This window comes from Nilaparvata lugens, chromosome 1 (assembly GCF_014356525.2).
Source record: "Nilaparvata lugens isolate BPH chromosome 1, ASM1435652v1, whole genome shotgun sequence".
Lineage (NCBI taxonomy): Eukaryota > Metazoa > Arthropoda > Insecta > Hemiptera > Delphacidae > Nilaparvata > Nilaparvata lugens.
This window is the reverse complement of record NC_052504.1, coordinates 30,219,467-30,240,540: the sequence shown is the minus strand read 5'-3', so window position 1 is coordinate 30,240,540 and position 21,074 is coordinate 30,219,467. Positions and strand designations below refer to the sequence as shown.

At 35.6% G+C, this 21,074-nt stretch overlaps 1 protein-coding gene across 1 annotated transcript in view; it reads left to right on the top strand.

The window, feature by feature from the left end:
• Nucleotides 1–21,074, top strand: part of LOC111048613 (translation machinery-associated protein 16 homolog) — a 28,917-nt gene that overhangs the window by 2,679 nt on the left and 5,164 nt on the right. Inside the window, exons 2-3 of the mRNA XM_022334536.2 lie at nt 9,437–9,531; nt 9,884–10,027. Coding sequence (XP_022190228.2) covers nt 9,437–9,531; nt 9,884–10,027 — 239 coding nt within the window. The remainder of the gene's footprint in view (nt 1–9,436; nt 9,532–9,883; nt 10,028–21,074) is intronic.

Here is a 21,074-nt window from a genome sequence, read left to right as displayed (position 1 = left end):
CAAAATTTTTGCAGGGTTAATACTAAATAGACTTAATCACTGGGTGGAGGAAAATAACGTACTAAACGAGTTTCAGGCGGGATTTCGTAGGGGATACTCTACTATTGATAATATATTTTCCTTAACATCTATCGCTAGTCTTCAGTTAGCTAAAAAAAGAGGTAAATTATACTGTTTTTTCGTGGATTATTCAGCCGCATTTGACTCAATAGACAGAAAATCTCTATTATATAAGCTTAGTAATATGGGCCTCTCAACAAAAATGTTGGCTATTTTGAGAGCGTTAAATGAGGATACTTCTGCTAGAGTATGGTGCACTCAACGGTCTGGAGAGGGTGGTCTCTCACAACGTTTTCAAACTAAATCAGGATTGAGACAGGGCTGCTTAATGAGTCCCTTGCTATTTTCTTTGTTTTTAAATTATTTAAATGATGAACTGGGTGGAGGACTATTGATAAATGGTAAGAGGATTCGGGTCTTATTGTACGCTGATGACATAGCTTTGATTTCTGACTCTCCAGTAGGGCTTCAGTACATGATAAATAATTTAGAAAGGTACTGTGAAATGTGGAATTTAAAAGTAAATCTAGATAAGTCGAAAATAATGGTCTTTAGGAATGGAGGAAAACTAGCTGGGTGTGAGAAATGGACATTTAAAAATGAGCAGATTGAATGTGTAAATAGATACAAATATTGGGGGTAGTTCTTACACCAACATTGAATTTGAAGCTCATTTGAAAGAAAAATCAGATAAGGCTAAACTTGCGGTGAATTTGGCTTGGAGAGGTCTTTTAAATAGTGATAATATAGATTTCACAGCTAAATGTAAATGGTTCAAAGCTTGCGCAAGGGCAGTTCTGTGTTACGGAGCTCAAGTATGGGGCTATAGACAGTATGATACTGTAGAAAATTTCAGAGATTTTTCATTAAGAAAGTGTTCTCGCTTCCTATAAACACCCCAAACTACATGTTGTTTATTGAGACAGAACTGTCACCTCTTTTTGAGTACTGTCTCAGGTTGCATTACAACTATATTACAAAAGTTATGAAAATGAAAGAAGGTCGACTTCCAAGATTTCTAGTGGAAGAAGTAATAAAAAAGAGAGTCTTCTGGTTTAAAGATTGGAGAAAATTGTGTAATGATATAGGGATAAGTTATAATGACAATATTAATTGGAGTAATAAATTTAAGAAAATTCTCTCAGGCTTGGGCATAATTCACAGGGATAAATTCTTACAGGACGCACAAGCAGGCCATTTCCATTCATTGTATAGATCATTGAACCTACAACTGGGTGAGAACAATTACATAAGAGCAATAATTGTGATTTGTGGGTGATGAGATGGGTGTTTAAAGCGAGAGGCGAGCTGATCGATTTGAACTATAAGCCATGGGTGTCAGATAGGAACTATACTTGTTCAATGTGTAATTTAAAAGAAATTGAGAACGTTCTCCACTTTGTTGGGCGATGCCCATGTTTGAAGGAATGGAGAATTAAATGGTTAGGGGCGGCGGTACTCTCTAGAGAAGTATTTATGTCTTATATGAATGGCCTAGATTGGAAGAGATTAGCTTCTTATTGTAGGGACGCTTGGAGATATAGGCGAGAACTAGTCCAGGATTTCAACTGGTAGGGTATTTTGTCATGCTCTGGGGAAAAATATTTATCTACAATAGGTCAAATTCATGAGTCCTCTACCTCCCAGAGGTTTTATTTGAGAGCAAACAAACTGTTGAATTTAGTTTAACAAAATAAAGAAAAAGTTAGATTTTATTTGTTAGAATAAGTTCAGTGCTAGCATTATTTGAAATTTATTATTTTTCTTATTGTTTTATTTCTCGAGGTATTTTATGCTTTTTTTTCTCAGATTTTTGTTGTGTTTTCGATTATTACAAGTTATAGTCATCTCTATTGCTTGATATTGATTTATTTTCATTGTTATTGTCACTAGTTTCAACATTTTACCGACTTTCCGGCTGACGATCAAAAAGTATCAAGCCGTAAATGTGTGTTACAAATTTCATTGCATTGTATGAAAATACTGTTCAATAAAGCATTTTTTCTTCTTCTTCTTCTTCTTCTATTTCCAGAATCGTAGCATTAAGTCCATAAATATCCATACACTTACTATTACTTAAACCTAAAATTGTATGGAAAACTTTTTCAACAGTCACTGGCTTGAAAGAGAAATTCACACTTGGTCTTGTCAACTTACTATAATAAAAAGCTGTATTTTCAACACTAACATGTATATCTTGGCTCAACTGCGAAATATGTTCAAAAGAAATTGTTAAAGTCCTCAGAGGTTATATCATCAACTTAAGTTCTATTACTACATTTATTTTTTGTGAAACTATTTACAATTTTCCATATAGCCCTACTCTTATTAATAGAACTACTTATAATTGCATTATGATACAAAATTCTTGTCTTCTTTATTTCATGCCTGTACAACTTTTTAGATTCTTTATAGAGGGAGAGTAACTCAGGTGTTCTGAAGGTTTTATACAAATGATAAAGGCCATCGCATTTGACCTTTAATGCTTTAAGACTACTACCACTCACTGTTTTGTTTGCAATTATTAGATTTTACTGATTTCAATTGAAAAGAACCATTCACAGCTTTCATGAAAAGTTCGAAAAATTTATTGTATCTATCATTATAATTAAGTGTGGAGTAGACCTCCAGCCAATTAATGGAATTAAGATAACTGACAAAGATTCTAGCATTATCATCATTTATTAATCTAAACTTATTATTTGCAGTAGTTTTAACATTCCTATTATTTAAATTAAGCCTTAACAGAATTCCATCATGATCAGAAAAAAGAGTGTGAATTATTTCAGATGACCATAGACTATTATGAATATCAGTTAAAATTTTATCTATACACGATCCATTTGAAACTCCATCAAGACCAGGTCTAGTAATATCCCTTATTGTTACACTCAAACCAAAGCATTCAAACAAGTTCAGTAAGTCGTTTTTGAAACAATCGTGACCTATCAAATTTACATTAAAATCACCGCCAATCACCAGATTGTAACCATTTTTAAACACAGCACATAATACATTATAAAAGCACGCTAAGAAATCATTAAAATAATTCACACTTCTATTATAGGGCCTATAAACTGTCAAAATTATGATTTTATTTCTTATAAGTTCAATTGCGGCAACTTCGCATACCATTTCAATTGAAATGTCTCTAATATGATCAAGATTCCTAAATTCTAGTTGATCATGAACAAAAATTGCTGCCCCACCCCTTGTACGATCTGATCTACAAAAAACAGAGGCAGTTTTAAATCCAGGCAGATATGTGAAATCCAAATCAGTATTTTTAATCCAATGCTCGGATATCATAAGAATTTTTATATTATAATTAGTACAAATTAGAGACAAATAGTCAAACTTATTACAAATACCCTGTACCTCCCAGGAAAAACAATTAACTTTTTCGTTGTTATAATCATCATACCTAGTTATATTACAGGAACTATTAGCAACAGAATTTGAAATCATAACAATATCAGACCCTTTGTCAATAACATTCGTTCGAGTAGGATTCTTTAATTGTAAATCTACAGCAGATATGCTTGAAGCATCTTTGTCATGTGCTACTAATTTAAATGCTCCACTAATGACGAATTTAGAGCAATAGGAGCGCTGTCAAAGTTACTAGAATCGTTAGCAGATCCTAAAGTTTCATCAGCAATTATCAGAGAAGATTGCACATTGCTCTGACTGTCAATAGATTTTCCTGTAGAATGCTTTTCATGACTAAGTGCACGATTAGGCTAATACTTTTAGGGACAACAAAGTTATTCATGTTTGGTTTTACTCTGTCACACTCTCCAATTAATGCAGCTATTTTTTTGCTCATATTCTGTTTTCCTTTTTTATTGATATGCAGTCCATGTTTAGTATAGTTGGAAGGATCAAGATACCATATATCTATTAGATGGATAGTATTTTTATTACACAATGAACGAATTTCATTGTTAAGTGAATCAATCATTTCATTCTCAACCGAATTGAAACTTAAATCATACCTATACGGTACAGTTGACAGTATTAAATTACAATTCCCGTATAAGTTTACTAGATTACTCAACTTACAAATGTAACTTTCAATATCGCTATTTTTGAACCTGTTAGACACACTATTAGTGCCCGCCCTAACTATTACCCAATCGTTTACACCCAGATTATGACGTCTACTACAAGAAAGCATTTCATTCGAAATTATTTCAAATGTTGCTCCTGGTGCAACGTATGCCTCACATGTGTAGCCCACCGGCAGTCTCTCCCAAATCAGATCTCTCAGATCCCGTGAATTATTCACAATATTTCTTCGAAATGTTCTATTTTTTCCAGTTACTGAGGCATACGATCTATTTGATATTGGTTTAATCTTGGGACCCAAGCGATTTAGTCTTGAAGAATTTTGAGATATTATGTTTTGAAGAGAAAGATTATATTCTTCCAATGTTTCAATTGAAATTAACATTCTCTTTATTTGATCATTTAAACCTTCAATTTCTAACTTCTGATGTTTAATTTTCTCTTTTAGGGAAAAAGCATTTTCATCAACAGAAAATTTTACAGATGATTCTCTACTACCTAAATCAGTACTTTCAGTATTGCAAGAAACGTCAACCTGAGATTCTCCACACCTACATTTTACTCTAAAATTATTTAGGCTACTCTCCATGTCAGCAGCACGATCCACAGCTGCCTCCCACTCTATTGAACGTTTGTCGAGAACCTCCCGAAGTTTATGAATCTCCTGCCTTAGATGTGGACAGCACTCCGAAGAGGAGTCCTTCACTTTTAGTTCAGTAGCCGCCGATTTTATCACTCTCAGGCTGTTATCCAATGCAGTCTCCTCCTCCAGCAAGGACTCAGGAAGCTCGCCATCTGATTTTGCTGATATATCCAAATGTGGAGTCAAATTTTCCGGTAGACTGTTCATTGAATTTGTAGGAGTTTTACTTGTGATTGAAGAATTTAGTGTTCTTACGCTATGTAATCTAGATGCAGAAGGAGGCGTATCCATGACCACTTTCTCGTGATTATGTGTTCCCATTCTACTCTTAAGAATAACAATTTCAGCGTCCGTCCTTACACTAGCATTGCAATTTCTAGCTAAGCATCTCCAAACAATTTCACCCAAACAATTTGAGGATACAGGTCCCGCTTTGAATGAGTATTTGAATGAGTATTTGAATGAGTCAACTGATAGCGCCGGGTTGCCCTTGCTTGTCATTGTTTTAATCATACTGAATTTCCCAGACTCCGTACCACAGGGAAGAATTCAGTAGCTTGAGATGTTTATATTATACAGTTCATAATAGAAATTATACTGTACATTCTTCAACTATACTACGAGATAGAAGAAATAAACAATGCCGTTAGTTACATTATCAGCCGTTCCACGTGGAAGTGACAGGTGGATAAGATAAGGCGATGCCTTCACCTTCAACTTATCATCAACAGATTGATAGCACAACACGAAAAACAGCGCTAGAACTGGCTCAGTTCTATTCAATTCAGTTCAGTTCATTCCCGCGCGAAAAAGATTCTCCAACAATTGGACACTTGCACAGTGTTGATATTGAGGTTAACTTAACTTGACAATATCATCAAAACAATAAATAGGTGTCAATTTTGAAGACTATACACTCAGTGACTCGCCAGATTCACACCTTTACGTAATAACTCAACTTGAAACACTTTAGTCATGAAAAACTACTTAAACTTCAAAAAAACTAATAGACGATTTTTCTAACAACCAACACAGGCAGATCAGGCCTGCCAATCTCGAGGCCAGGTTCATGATTATTTTACTAGAATGCGTAATGATGTAGACCTGCCACAATCGCAATTGGCCAGATCACACATCAGTTTTCCAATTCGCACCCTGAAAATATTCAACAGGCTCCCATTGTGTGCCCGTGAATTGGAAGATAAACAATTTAAAAATGAACTTTGTGATACTAGGAGAACAAATTTTTATCTTCTATGATATGAAAAAAGCTTATGACCTATTATCACATTCTAACCTCGTGGAAAAGTCGCAAAAATGGGAATAAGGGGGAAACCGCTCCATTGGATAACCTCTTACCTGAAAAATAGAAAACAAATTGTTAGCATTAGAAACTCAGGACATGATGGCACAACCCGAACCTACAAATCAACTATTTCACCACCAATGAATACTGGCGTACCTCATGACCTAACTTGGGACCAGTGCTGTTCCTGTTGTATGTCAATGACTTATCTGAAAATGTATCTATAGGTAATATTTGGCTTTTCGCGGATGATGTTAGCCATCTGATTCATGACCATGATAAACAAAGCCTTTGGGCCAGAGCACAAGATGGATTGAGCGAAGTAAGTGAATGGTGCCATTCAAATAAGCTGTTGCTTAATAAAGGAAAAACTAATATCCTACAATTTTATAATAGGAAAAAACATGAAAGCACTCCTAGGTTTAAATTGGAGGGTTCCAGCGTGAGAGTGTAAAATATTTGGGAGTGTCTAATGCGATAATCTGGATTGGTAGCAACATATTGAGTGTCTCTCGACTAGGTTAACAGCTGTCTGCTATATGATGCGCTGTCTTCAACCACTTCTCGACAGGGCAGTTCTTATGAAAGTATACTATGGCTGTTTTCAAAGCATCATTCAGTACGGAATTCTTTTCTGGGGAAACAGCCCGCATATGGAAAGAGTATTATTGCTACAAAAGAGAATCATAAGAACCATAATAAAGCAACCCTATTTAGCGCATTGTAGGCCCTTGTTCAAGGAAGCTGGCATACTTACCCTGCCTGCACTTTTCATCTTGGAAGCAAGTTTAACTGTAAGAAAAAAGCCAAGTGTTTTTCAAGGAAACCAGCAATATCATCATTACGATACTAGGCGAAGGAATGATGCTCACGTGTTGGCGGTTCGATCCAGACTGGCTCAGTGCGGACATAGATATATCTGTACAAAGATCTACAACAGCCTACCGAAACTGAAGACATTGGACAACACAAACCTGTTTAAAAATATACTTGAAGGTTTCCTGACTAAGAAACCTTACTACAGCTTGCAAGAGTATTTTGAAGAGATGACTTGCCCACATCGACGACTCGAGACGGGACTAGAATGACTTATTAATGACGACCACGGCGCTGATGTGCTTCTAGTGGGAGAACTTCAAGTATTCAAGAGATAAACTTCCACTCTATTCCTTGAGTGAAGAGGAGATCACTCATTTTATTTATCTCTTTGACATGCCATCTCGATAGTTAGTGTAAATTTCATGAACGTTTATGTTTTTTTAATTTCTGTGACTAAATCTATCCAGTGTAAAGACTGGTCATGGATCGAATGAAATTGAATTGAATATTGTATTGTATGAATTCCATCTTCCAACCTCACCAGTATGGGTTCCGTCAGAGGAGATTTACTACAGGAGAACAACGTTATCTAGTGAAGTTGGTATGGAGGGCAGCTAGTCGGTCTCCGTTGCTTTATATGTGATTTGACTAGAGCATTCGACTGTGTCTTGCATGACATACTGCTGGGTAAGATGAAATTGGGGATACGTGGATTTCCCTTAGGAACCATGGAGGATTACTCCTCTAATAGATTGCAGGTGACATCATTGAATAGTGTGGAATCACTTTGAAGGGAGTTGATATATGGAATGCCATAAGGATCGATTCTTGGTCCTCTGTTGATCAACGACTTGAGTGTGCATGGAAGAGCCTTATTGTTTGCTGATGACACCACCCTACTGGCACAGGATAAGGACCCCCAAACTGCTGTTGCCCTGCCAAATCTACTTGTAGAAGAGGCTAGCCAATGGTTTGGATCAAATAAACTGTGTGTACCTTGAGGCGTGGTCGCAAGATTGTGGTGAGGCGGAGGTTAAACTCTTGGGTTTTGTGATGGACCCCACTCTATCATGGGAGCGACATATTGGCATGCTGTGCAACCGACTGGCCAGGTTGACATTTTTGATGTGGAAACTGAAGTGACATGTGCCTGCCAACTACTTTATTTCAGCCTTTTATGGGCTGTCCCATAGTCATATAAGCTGTGGAATAATACTATGAGGCCATGCGGGTAGCTGTAAGGATTAACCTGGAGCACTGCCGGCCAATTTTCAAACGTCTGAGAATACTGAGAGTCTACAGTCAGTAGCGTACATGTATAGCTCCCTACGGCTCCTAAGGAGTGAAATTCTTGCCTTCCGGGAGAGGGGCCAGCTGCACCACCACGATACCAGAAGACGAGGCAACATTGACCTGCCCTCCTCCAGACTGTCGAAAGCACATGTAAAGCTACGCCTTACGGACTCCTTTTTAATCCTTACAGACTCTTTACGCCTTACGAACATTTTTCTAACACAGGCTGCTGATTTGTGTTAGTGAGCTGGAGTATAGGAAGTTTTGTAGGCTGTTACGTGAAAAACTCATCAACTACCCTCTGTACTCACTGAGAGGTGATGAAACCAGTGGACTTGTGGAACAGTTTGAGACTGTTTCATAATTTGGAATTGCATTGCTTCCACAAAGCCACATGAAACAAACTATCTGCAGCCATCTCAGGTTATTTGTGTTTTTAAAAGTTTTAAACTTCGACAAAGTCTGTCTGGCGACTGCCGGTCATGGAATGAATATCCTGAATTACTGGATGCATTATTATTATTATTATCCAATATAGGATTATTATTGCGAATTACGCATTTTATTCCGTATTATTATTACTAAATACGAATACTAATAACAATATTAGTACTAGAGTGTCGTTAGTGTTGAGACCTTTGATGCATAGTCCACACTATCGCCAAGTCGGAAGCCGCACGTTGGTTTTGACATCCACACTGCATTTTGACAATTTGTTGATGCTTGGCTGGCCATTCGCCTTCACTCGACAAAAATCGTAGTGATGGCAAGTGAAAGCAAGCGCTCGTAAATTTTTGTCCATTGAGATATAGTGTGTATGTTACGTGAGAGAAACAAAAACTTAGAATGCAACTGTTGGTCTAGAGTGTCTCAGTGCCGTTTATATACACATCTACCTGGTGTCAAAGCTCTCATGATGATGAAGAACGGGGGTGGGGGGGCTGACTAAGTTTCCAGCAATATGGAGTAAAAACAAAATGGGAATAGGATAATCTAGTATTTTATATTGAGTACATTCAATATCAGATTGGTTCAGAAGAAGATATATTAAGCTAAATAATCTCAGTTTTTGAATTCCAAGTCATTAGAATAGTTTAATTTTAAAAAAATCATACAGTACTTTCTCTCTTTGATTTTACGTTTTTGGTGAGAATATTTGGTGGGGAAAATGCATTGCGTTTCAATTTTCAAAGACATTCTGAACATTTTAAATCAATATGTTATACAGTATTTTTTCATTGCAGGCTAAAAAAAGTGTCAAGAAACCTGAATTGAAAGTTAAACAGATTTCGCATCCGAACAGTAGAAAAGCTCAACAGCTTTCAAAAAAGACCACTAAGTAAGTACGATTTTTTATATATAAACAGCGAATTTTGTTTGTTGATTTTTTTTTTAAAGTGCCATAGCTATCTAGCCTAAATAAAGACTAATGAGCTATTTTTTCTATCCTAACACACAACAGCTAGTTTCTTATTTCTCTTTGAAGACTTTGACATATTTTTCTGGGACAACTACAAATTTATGTAGAAAACTGAAAAAATAGTCTGACTGGACTTACTGAATCAAAACATGAAAAATATCACATACAAACATTCTAAACATTCATTTATTACATTAAATACTTGTTTTCATTACCAAATATTTTATTGTCAACGAGTTTCATTAATATAACCTTTTCTAATTGATTCTAGATTGATAAAACGAAACAAATCAAAAATACAGCATCAAATGAAATTGAATACAATTGGAGAAAAGATGCTTTTCGTGCAAGAAAACGTTGATGAAATCAAGTCTTCAGTGTGCACTCCGGAACAAATTGCTGAAATAATTGAAAAGTAAGTGAAGTCCACGTTATAGTGGAATTGCAGAAAGATAGGATTACAAAGTTGCTGATCCTCTGCCTTGCCGCTGCCTTCTATAGAGGCATAACTCTATATCTTATGTTATATTAACAGCTCATTCTTGTTCAAAATAATCCATTATATTTTATTCATCAAATAAATCATATATATTTGACCGAACGTAGTGAGGTCTATGTTTTAACTCGGATTTTCTTTTATCTATATGAATGTATGTAACGCAATCACGCCAAACGCGTTGATAGAATTCGATGAGATTTGGCAGGAATATTCCTTTTTCAACTGCGCGTCGATGTATACCCAAGGTTTTTTTTTAATTTTGCATTTCAAGGATAATATGAAAGGAAAAGGAATTCCTCCGTACTCCGATATCACTATACAAAGTGGGTGAAAAGTCCGAGAACGGCTCAATATCTCATAAACAAAGGTAATTTGACGGTGGGTGTGATTGGGGATCCTACTCAAATTGAAAAAACTACTTTACTATGACTTTAAAAGTTTGGTCCGCCATTTTTTAAATAGGAAGGTGGTAATACATGACTTCGTGGTATTGATTAATAATGTGAATATGTACTATTCGTTTGGAAGATATTCACATTATTAATCAATACCATGCATATCAGAAATGAATGGAATGAATACATGAGTGGTATTGATTAATAATGTGAATATCTTCTAAACGGTTTGAGATATTGATGTGCGGTTTTCGCCATTCATTTTGCCTTGAAATTTCGTATTGATCATTTATCGCATGACCATCTTCCTATTTAAAAAAAAGGTGCATTCAACTTGGCGGACCAGATTTTTAAAGTCATTAGTAGTTTGAATTTGAGTAGAATCCTCAATCACACTCACCTTGGAATCACATTTTTTATGAGATACTAAGCCGTTCTCATACTTTTTTCTCTCCTTTCTGCTTTGAATAGTATTGATATAATGTAATAGTATTGATATAATGTAAATATCTTCAAATCGGTTTGCGATATCGATATGCGGTTTTCGCCATTCATTTGTTCTTGAAATTCCGTATCGAAATCATGTATCGCATGACCACCTTCCTATTTAAAAAAATGAAGTTGCCTTAGAAATGGCGGATCCAAGATGGCGTACCAAACTGTTGAAGTCATGGTAAAGTAGTTTTTTCAATTTGAGCAGGATCCCCAATCACACCCACCGTCAAATTACCTTATATATTACCTTATTTATATATATGGTAAATTATCAACCGGGTACATCCGATAAGCAGTTTCACTTACTTGCTGACGTTTCGCCATTATCCCAAATGACATCTTCGGAGCGCAGTTAATGCTACACTGACTCCTGCCTGTGCTTCGAAATTCTTCCTCGTGGTCGAAGGGAGTACCTCCTCCCCTCTACTTCTTCCACGTGCTCGGCCTGGCGCTGCTGGGTGAATGGAATTCCCGGAGAAGTGTCTGGCTTTTGTGATGTGTTTAGAATGATTTTCCAAAGAGAAGAGAAATTTGTACTGTCATTCCTTTTGTTAAGGTTACCTTGTTTCTCTATTTTCAGAGCCTCTTGTACAATCCTAACCCGAAAATCTTGAATATTGGCTATTTGTTTAGAATTATTAAAGTTTATTTTGTGCCCTGAGTTCTTTTCGTGGTTGTAAAGAGCTGAGGTTGATTGTTTGGTTTTTATGCTCAGTTTGTGTTCCTCTATCCTGGCTGAAATTATTTTATTTGTTTGACCTACATACATCTTGTCACAATTCAGGCAACGGATGCTGTAAACGCCTTGATATTCTAGCTCTAATCTCTGAACGGGCTTCTTCAGGAATTTCGAAATAGTTTGGAAAGGTTTGTAGACAGGTTTGATTTGATGTTTTTTCAGTATTCTCCGGATACGGTCGGTGGTACCCTTGATGTATGGAAGGGGGACGGTTTTTTAAATGCTTTCTCTTCCTTGAGTTTTTCTTCAGGTTTCGAAGGTGTCAGTTGTTTTTTCAAAGATTTTTCAATTCCATTATTGTAACCATTACAATTCAGTATGGATTTGATGGTCTTGATCTCTTCTTCTTTGCTTTTTTCGTCGGTGAGATGGATAGATCGAAAGATTAGACTATTGACTACAGAGAAGGGATGTGCGGGGTGATGATGAGATAGTGCATTGAGGTATCTATTTGTATGGGTTGGTTTTCTGTATACAGAGTGTTTCAGATTGCCATTTTCGTTTCTGGTGATTAGAATGTCTAAGAACGGTAGTTTAGCTTCTTCTATTTCGAGAGTAAACTGTATTTTGGGCTGTATCTGGTTCAGCTGATTGAGGAATTCAAAAAGTTATTCTTTCCATGAGGCCAAATGATAGAGATATCATCTACATATCTCTTCCAAAGGGTTGGTTTCAGTTTTGTTCTACTGAAAGCTTCTTCTTCAAAATGAGTCATGAAGAGATGACTATGAGAAATTGGCTATGGCTGGAGAGAGGGATGATCCCATGGGGGCACCTTCAATTTGTCTGTAGTATTGGTTATTGTGGATGAAATATGTATTTTTCAGGCGGTGGCTTGTCAGGTCAATGATTGATTTAGAAAAGTGTGCATTTTGATTCATGATGATTAGGGCTTCATCAACAGGGATGTTGGGGTACATGGAAATGATGTCTAAACTTGCTAGTAAGTCCCCCGAGTTTAGGGTTATGTCTTTTATTTGTTTGATAAAATCATAGGAGTTTTTCACATATGATTGTGATTCTTTTATGACTGGTTGAATGAGGTTGGCTATGAAACGTTCAAGTTTGTGGGTAGGTGAGTTAATAGCACTCACAATTGGTCTGAGTGGTGTATCCAGCTTGTGTATTTTTGGAAGGCCATCAATTTTCGGGCACCTACTAGATTTCTCTCTGGGAATTGATTCAAGTTGGGTATCTGGGTCGATATCGGATTGTTTGATTTTTGATTTTGTAATTTTCTCAAGGTAGGTTGTGGGGTCTCGTTGAACCGGCTTGTAGGCTGCATCTTTGAGGATATTCTCTAGTTTTTCGTTATATACGGTTTTGTCTATAACTACTGTGGAGTTACCTTTGTCAGCTGGTAAGATTACTATGGAGGGATCTCTAGAAATGGGTTTCAAGGCTGTGATTTCTTTCGGTAAATTGGGCTTGGGAGGATTCGATTTTTTCCGAATATGAAAGATTTCTTGTCTGATTTCCTCTGCTCCAATGTGTTCCAAATCTTTAAGACTTGGTTCAATAGAGGATATTATTTCCTCATGGGGTAAGTTTTTGGGGGTGATTGCAAAATTAAAACATTTTTTTAGAAAATTTTCTTCAACTTCTGATAATTTGTGGCTTGAAAGATTGTGTACAACTCTCCTACTTGTGTTTTCGGTTGTTACTCTCCTAGTCTTACTGTCCTTGATCTGAAGGTTGTCAAATTTCTTATTTAGTTTGTTAGTTTTAAGGGTTCTGTCAGTTTCAGTACGGAAATACACTAATTGTTCAAGACGTTGCCATATGAGGGGGTGTAGTAAGTTACTGAGGGTGTGGTGGAAGGTGATTAATTTTGACTCTAGAGTACTCAGTTGTTTCCTAACACGTTGAATATTTTCAATGAGTAAAGCTTTACTGGCTTTCTTGAGAATGCTTTCAGTTTTGAAATTATTTGTATGATAAGATAGCTTAGTAAACTTGGGAAGTACATCACTGTCAAATTCAAATCACACAATAGCGTTGTCCTTTTCGACTGGAGTTTTTCGAACACTTTATACTGATTGAACACTATCTCCCCGTAGAGATTGCCACAATCCAATCAATCCAATTGCATGTTTCACTTTTCTCTCGATAGAATCGTCTTTGAATTGAGCTTTGATTATTAAGGAGTCTAATATGCTCTACAAGGGTTGTATGTAATCTTTCACACATGCCGTCTGACTGGTGATGCTGTGTGCTGATAAAGTGAACCTTTATCTTATGAAGTGCCATCAATTCTTTCACCACATTATTAGTGAACTCTGTGCCATTATCTGAAACTATAATTTCTGGAACACCGTGATAACTGAAGAAATCCAGTAGTTTATCAACTATTTCAATTCCTTGTGCACCAGCAAGTGGATAGGCTTGTGCATAACTTGAAAAACTATCTATTATCATCAAAAATTTTCTTTTGTCAAAAGTAATGCTATCAATATGAATAGTTTGAAGTGGTTTTGAAGCAGTGGGGGTGAGATTCATTTCCAAGTTCAAGGGTACTCTTTCCTATTTTGTTTTTAAGCAAATGACGCATCTATTGATGAAATTTTGAATTCTGTTTTGAGTATTTGGCCAGTAGTACTTTCTTTTAATTTGCTCATAAGTTTCTTGAATTCCACGATGATTATTCTTTCCGACATGATAGTTATCGATTATCTCTTTTATCTCCTTCCTCGTTTGTGACATCAATCAGTTTTTTCATACAACGTACTAGTTAGAGTTGCGTATTTTTGAAATAAGTGGCAATTACTACAGTGAATTTTTTGTAGAAATCATTTTCAAAGTATAGACAATATTTTACATTCGGGACTAGATATTCTTTTACAAATTCTACTACATCTTTCTCAAAATTATTCTCAGAAATTTCTACAATAATTCGGCACTTGTTATCAAATAGTTTTTGTATTTTTACTTTTCGTGGATTGTATTCCACTAGATTTAGTAATATTTGATTTTTGGCAAAGTTTACTGGTTCGTCAAGAGTTTGAATTCCAATCATTTCATTACTGTAATAGTCTGAATGCACTGTTTGATCGTCAGAGTCATGTTGTTCTTCTCGAATGTCAATGTTATTGTCACATACATCATTGTCGTCTACATTTCCTATCATAGATCGTCAAGTACAGAAAAATGCATTTGAATAGATTCGTTTATTATCTTATCTACTTCTTCACCTGTGTTTTGTCTTGAAGGACCTGGAATAACATCATTATTATTCAATTGGATCCTAGATAGAGCATCAGCATTTTGATTCAAAATTCCTTTTTTATAACAAATCTCGTAATCGTATTCTTCTAGTTTCAATCTCCAGCGAAGAAGTTTGGAATTTGGTTCTTTTATTGAGAATAGCCACTGCAATGGTTTGTGATCAGTATAAATTTTGAATTTTTGGCCGTACAAGTAGGGACGAAAGTATTTGGTTGCTCAACTTATCGCTAATAATTCTTTTTCTATTGCCGAATATCTGGTTTCGCTTTCGTTGAGGGTTCTACTAGCATAAGCTATAGGTAAATCAGCACCATTTTCCTTCTGACTCAGGATAGCTCCTACTGATACGTTACTAGCGTCTGTTGTTAATAAAAATTCGGATGAAAAATCAGGATATTGTAAAATTGGGTCATAACACAAAAGGGTTTTGCAATATTCAAAGCATTTCACATAATCTTTATCTTCAACATTAATTTTGATTCCTTTCTTTAGGCGTTTTGTTAGTGGTTTTGTTACATCTGCAAAATTTTTTATGAATCTTCTGTAATAGCCTTACAGTCCTAGAAATCCTTTGATTTCTTTAGTAGTTTTTGGGATAGGAAATTGTTGTATTGCTCTTATCTTTTCTGGGTTTGGTTTTACTCCTTCTGGTGTGACTATGTGTCCTAGATAAGCTACTTCTTTTCTTAAAAACTCTGTTTTGTCTGGCTGAATTTTAAAGTTAGCATTTCGTAATCTATCAAATACTTCTCTCAATCTTTGGATGTGTTCTTGGAGACTGGTAGAATAGATTATTATATCATCTAGATAGACAAGACATTTTTCGTTCTGAATACCTCTCAAGATATTGTTAAGTACTCTTTGAAATGTAGGTGGGCTGTTTTTTAATCCAAAAGGCATTCTCAGAAATTCATAGTGACCTGTATCTGTGGAAAAAGCTGTTTTCTCAATACTATCGGGATGCATTTGAATCTGGTGGAAACCACTTGCCAAATCAAGAGAAAGTGAATAGGTTAGACTCTTGTAGGCCTTTATTTAAAAAGCTTGGTCTATTAACTGTGCCATCTTTGTATGTATATGAAGTTGTAATGCATGTGAAAACGAGTGGTGTGATCCAGAATTCAGATGTTCATGAGTATAATACGCGAAACAGAGCAGATTATCATATAATGGGTCACAATAGTAGGTTATTTGAACAAAAACCAGATTATATTGGTAGGAAATTTTATAACAAGCTACCTCAAATCTTGAAAAGTAATGATGATTTGAAGATTTTCAAAAAACAAATTAAAAAATATTTAGTTGATAGAGCTTTTTATAGTGTACAAGAATTCCTTTCAAACCTAAACTAGGTTGAACTACTTAGTGTTAGAATTATTATGTAATAACATGACTTGTCTTATACTCCATGACTGGAGTCTTTAGGACGTAATCTTAAAAAAAAAAAAAAATGACATCTTCCTAATTTATCCAGGATTTCAGCAATATTTGGCAATGGGAATCTATCATCAATAGTTTTTGCATTTACTCCTCTAAAATCTATCACAATTCTATATTTTTGTATTCCGGATGCATCACGTTTTTTGGGTACAATCCAAATTGGTGAGTTCCAAGCTGAATGACTGGGTCTGATAATTTTTTGTTCTAGCACTTCTTGGATTTGTCTATCAACTTCTGCTCTGTAAACAACAGGATATCGATAATTTCTTGAATAAACTGGAATCTCATCGGTTGTTCTGATAACATGTTTGACCTGATTTGTGAATGTCAATTTATTTCCGTCTACATGAAAAATGTCTGCATACTCTTTTATCAGTTCTAATATTGCTTCTTTTTCTTCGGAATTCATGTGTTCGGTTTTAATTGTTGAAAGATCTAATCTAGCTTGGTCAACTTCAAAATTATTCAAGTTATTTCTGTTTGGAGATGAGGTGAATTTTGAATGAGGGACTAGTTCATAGTTTTCCAAATTTTCAACTTCAAAAGGTCGTGTGATAGTCAATTTTTTATCTTTCGTAAATGAATTTGTAATTAGACAGATTGCTTTATTGTTTTCAACTTTTAGGATAGATTGTGGAATTTCTAGTCCAGAGAGATTTTGGTATTTGAGAAAGCATTCTCCGTTTGACGCGTTTTTTATCGGAATTGATATTGTTTTCTGACTACGTGCTTCAATCAAGTAAGTCCACAGTTGACGAGGTTTATTGACTTTAGAAGGTTCATTGTGTTGCAAAGTTGTATTGTAATACAGTATTGGTACTTGTTTGTTGTTTCCATAGTAAAGTTTGTTACTAATGTAATCCAATCTTACTCTCAATTGCTTTATAGCATCCATTCCTAACAAGAGATCGAAATCTTTATGAAAATCAAATACGAAAAAATCAAATTTTCTTCCTAGGAATGGTATTTTTGCACTGAATTTTTCTTTTGATTTACCATGGGCTGTAGTAACTTCAAATGGTGTTGATTTCAAGGAATCTTTAAAACCTTTATGTGTAATTACTTTTTTTATAAAGGATTGCGTACTTCCGGGATCAATCAGTACTCGAAAGTTCGTTTGTGGGTCTAGAAAGTAAGAGAGTTCGTTATCTTTTGATTGCAAGTTCATAATTGAAAATTTGTTCCGAGGCTCGTTTCCCCTAAAAAATGATTTTGTTCTGTTTGGTCGGAAGTCATTTGATTATTGTAATCATCATTCAATTCCAAGTTTTCAAAATAGTTCATAAGATTTTCAGTCATTTCGGGGTAATCGAACGGTTCATTTGAGAAATTGTCAGTCAAGAGTTAGTTTTCGTTAGTATTGAGTAATTCGTCATTGTTTGTAGCGAATTCGGTTGTCAGTTGATTGAATCTGGGGTTCTTTTTCGGGGGTTCAAGTTCAGTGTTTCTGGTTGAAATACTCATTGGAGCTGGTTGCGATTGCATTTGTGGTCTGTGTTGTTGACCGAAAAATTGCCTTTGAAACATTGGTCTCTGTTGGTTCATTGAACTGAAGTTGCGAAATTGTTGATTGCTTTTTCGATGTGTAAACATTGGTCTTTGTTTTGATTGGTTTTGGAAGTTCGGATAAGTCTTGTTTTGGGTAAAGTTTTGCATTGGTCTAGTCTGAGGAAAGTGTTGGATTTGTTTAGTCAGAGGAAGTTGTTGGAATGGTTGTGAGATTGGTCTCTTATTGGGATTGAAATTATAATTACTATTTCTGTTCTTGTATTGCATTTCGTTTGTGATCATACTCAAAGCTTCACTTAGACTTTTTGTTCTCATCAGTGATCCTATAGGTTCATTCAGACCTCTCAAAAATACCCTAAGGACAAGCTGCTTAGAATAGTTGAGTTTGCTGCCATCTTCGTAAGGAAATATGCAAGTTGTAAGTTGAGAATCTTTTGAATTCACTCGTGAAAATGAAAAGGGCTTTTGCTACTTTCTTGTTTCAATTCTGTCATTTCAATATTCAACGTGAAGCAATCACGTTTGTCAAGATAGCCGTCGAGAAGTACTCTTCTCACTTCAGGCCAAGCATAAGTGTTTCCACTGGTTACGAGTTCTAAAGCTTTACCTTTGAGTCTAGAAATAATAGTAGAAAATAGATATTCATTTTGAAAATCATCAGGATTCGATTGTACAAAAAACTTAGCAACTACTTTATCGCAAATCGATACAAATCTGTTTAATAATAATGGCTCTCCAGAGAATTCTGGTATCATATCCAGGAATTCTTTTTTCAAAACAGGGGTAGCAGCAGAGGGTGCTGTATCTACTGATTGATTAGGCATTCTGAAATATTTAAATATTTCGAGAATAACCAAACTAAAATATTACAATATTAAAACTTAAAATTAAGACTTACACTAAAACGAATGCTATGCTCATCTCTTCTGATGTCCTTTCAGCGTTGATGATGCACGTTCGATGAAGAAGATTTGGTGATGATGATATCGAAGTTTGATATCCACTGCACTCCACAATGTTGGTGTTTCGCAGCTTGATAATTCATCACACTTTTCGGATGTCGCGAACGCGAGGTCCTTATACAGGGTGGCGCAAAAATCACTGGACACTGCTATAAACAAAGACTGAATTTATTTTTTATTACAAAAAATACTTAGAATTATTTTTTATGTTCAAAGTGTTTTCCGTCTTCATTAATACATCTTTCCAGTCTTCCGGGAACACTGTGACATACTCTATGGCATAGCCTGGTATCACTGTCCAAACCTTCAAATGCGTCATGTATGTAGTCCTTCAGTTCGTCGATTGTCTGAGGCTTTCGAGGATAAACAAAGTCCTTGACGACACCCCATACGAAAATGTCCATGGGCGTGATATCTGGTGAGCGTGGAGGCATGTCTATATCTGCCCCTCGTCTGTGGAAAGTTTCGTTTAAATAATCGCGAACGTTAGTGGCATAATGTGGTGGAGCACCATCGTGTTGAAAGTAAATTTCTTGAAAGTTTTCAGCACACGTCATGAGTCCTGGTACCACGTAATTCTGAAGCATATCCAATTATCTATCTCCTGACACAGTTCCTTCAAAAAAATATGGTCCAAGAACGCCAAATGATGATATTGCCCCCCAGACACTCACACCAGGTTGATTTAGTTGTTGTTCTAACAAAAGATTTTGATTGTCAGTATACCAGTAAGTACAGTTATGTCTGTTAACTTGTCCGCTTAACTTAAAATTAGCCTCATCAGACCACACAATTTTATTGAACAAGTTAGGATCGTGTTTCTGTTGGTTAAGCATCAATTCACAAAATTGAAGACGTTGATCTGGATCATCTTCAAGTAACCCATGTAGCAAACGTGGAATGTAAACTTTGAAATTCTGTTTGTGTAATATTCTTTGCACAGACCTTCGTGATAAATCCAGCTCAGATGCTAATCGTCTGGTTGATTTTCGTGGACTGTTGGTCACAGCTAAACATACCCGCAACACATTTTCCTCAGTTGAGACTGTTGTTGGGCGGCCAGATCTTGGTGCATCCATAACAGATCCATGTTGTTCAAATCTATCTCTTATGTCGTATACTGTTTGTCTAGATGGTGGTTTTGATGTAAAGTGTCTACCCCATTCATTAACAACTGCAGTAGCACCACTTTTATAAAATGTTTTTAAAGCAAAGATTCTTTCTTCTTTCGTTAACATCGTGACAACTGTTAAACAAAAAAAAAAAAAAAACTAATTTGGAAACTAAAGCTTCGAACACATTTCACAGAACACGCTTTCAAAAACTGACTAGATCGATTGTTGTGTTTGTCATTGCATGGTATTGCCAACTTGACGAGGCGTAATTATCAACATTTTGTAATACCAACATCATGGGCTAAAACTACTGTACTACATCTTCCTGTTATTTTATTTTTTTCTTTTAGCCAACTGTCCAGTGACTTGCGCCACCCTGTACTATGAACGATCGTTAACAGTTTAAAAACTGAAGATTATGTTCATTAATCACGATCGTCCTACCGACTGCGCCAGCTAAATAATGCGTTCCGTAAGATTTCTTTTTAAAAAGAAATCTTTATTTCTACATAACACAAAATTTGGAATAAAACAATTTAAACAAGTGAATTTTGATAAAGTGAGTACCTCTCGCTTCGATGTTGTAAGCAGGACTGACGCTCAATGTGTGAGAAAGCTGGCTCCAACAGTTCCAGGAGAGTTCCAAGAAATTGTATAGAAACTGCTGACTGCTGTAGATTCTCACGATGTAACTTATATAAGTATATAAAAATGTATATCTTAATAAGTCCAAGGTCTTTGGTTTCAATATTTTGTTTTGCAGTCATGGTATTATGCGTGCCCATCAGTATCAATATTCTCACTTTTGAAAAAACTATTTTAACTTGTGATTAAAAATAATCAAATGAACTAAATAATTTCTGAAGAAATTATAATATTTTTGATTGTAGAAAATTCATTTTCATCAGAAGGAAAGATTATCACGGAACTGGATGAATTATATCATATGGAATACAAATTCAAACAAGAACTGAGTTTGTTAACATTTAAAACCGGTGACTTGTGGATGAGAAAACTGCGTGAGGTCTACTGTTCACAGAACTACTAGTATTTAAAAATGAAATAATACATTTTCAGAATTGA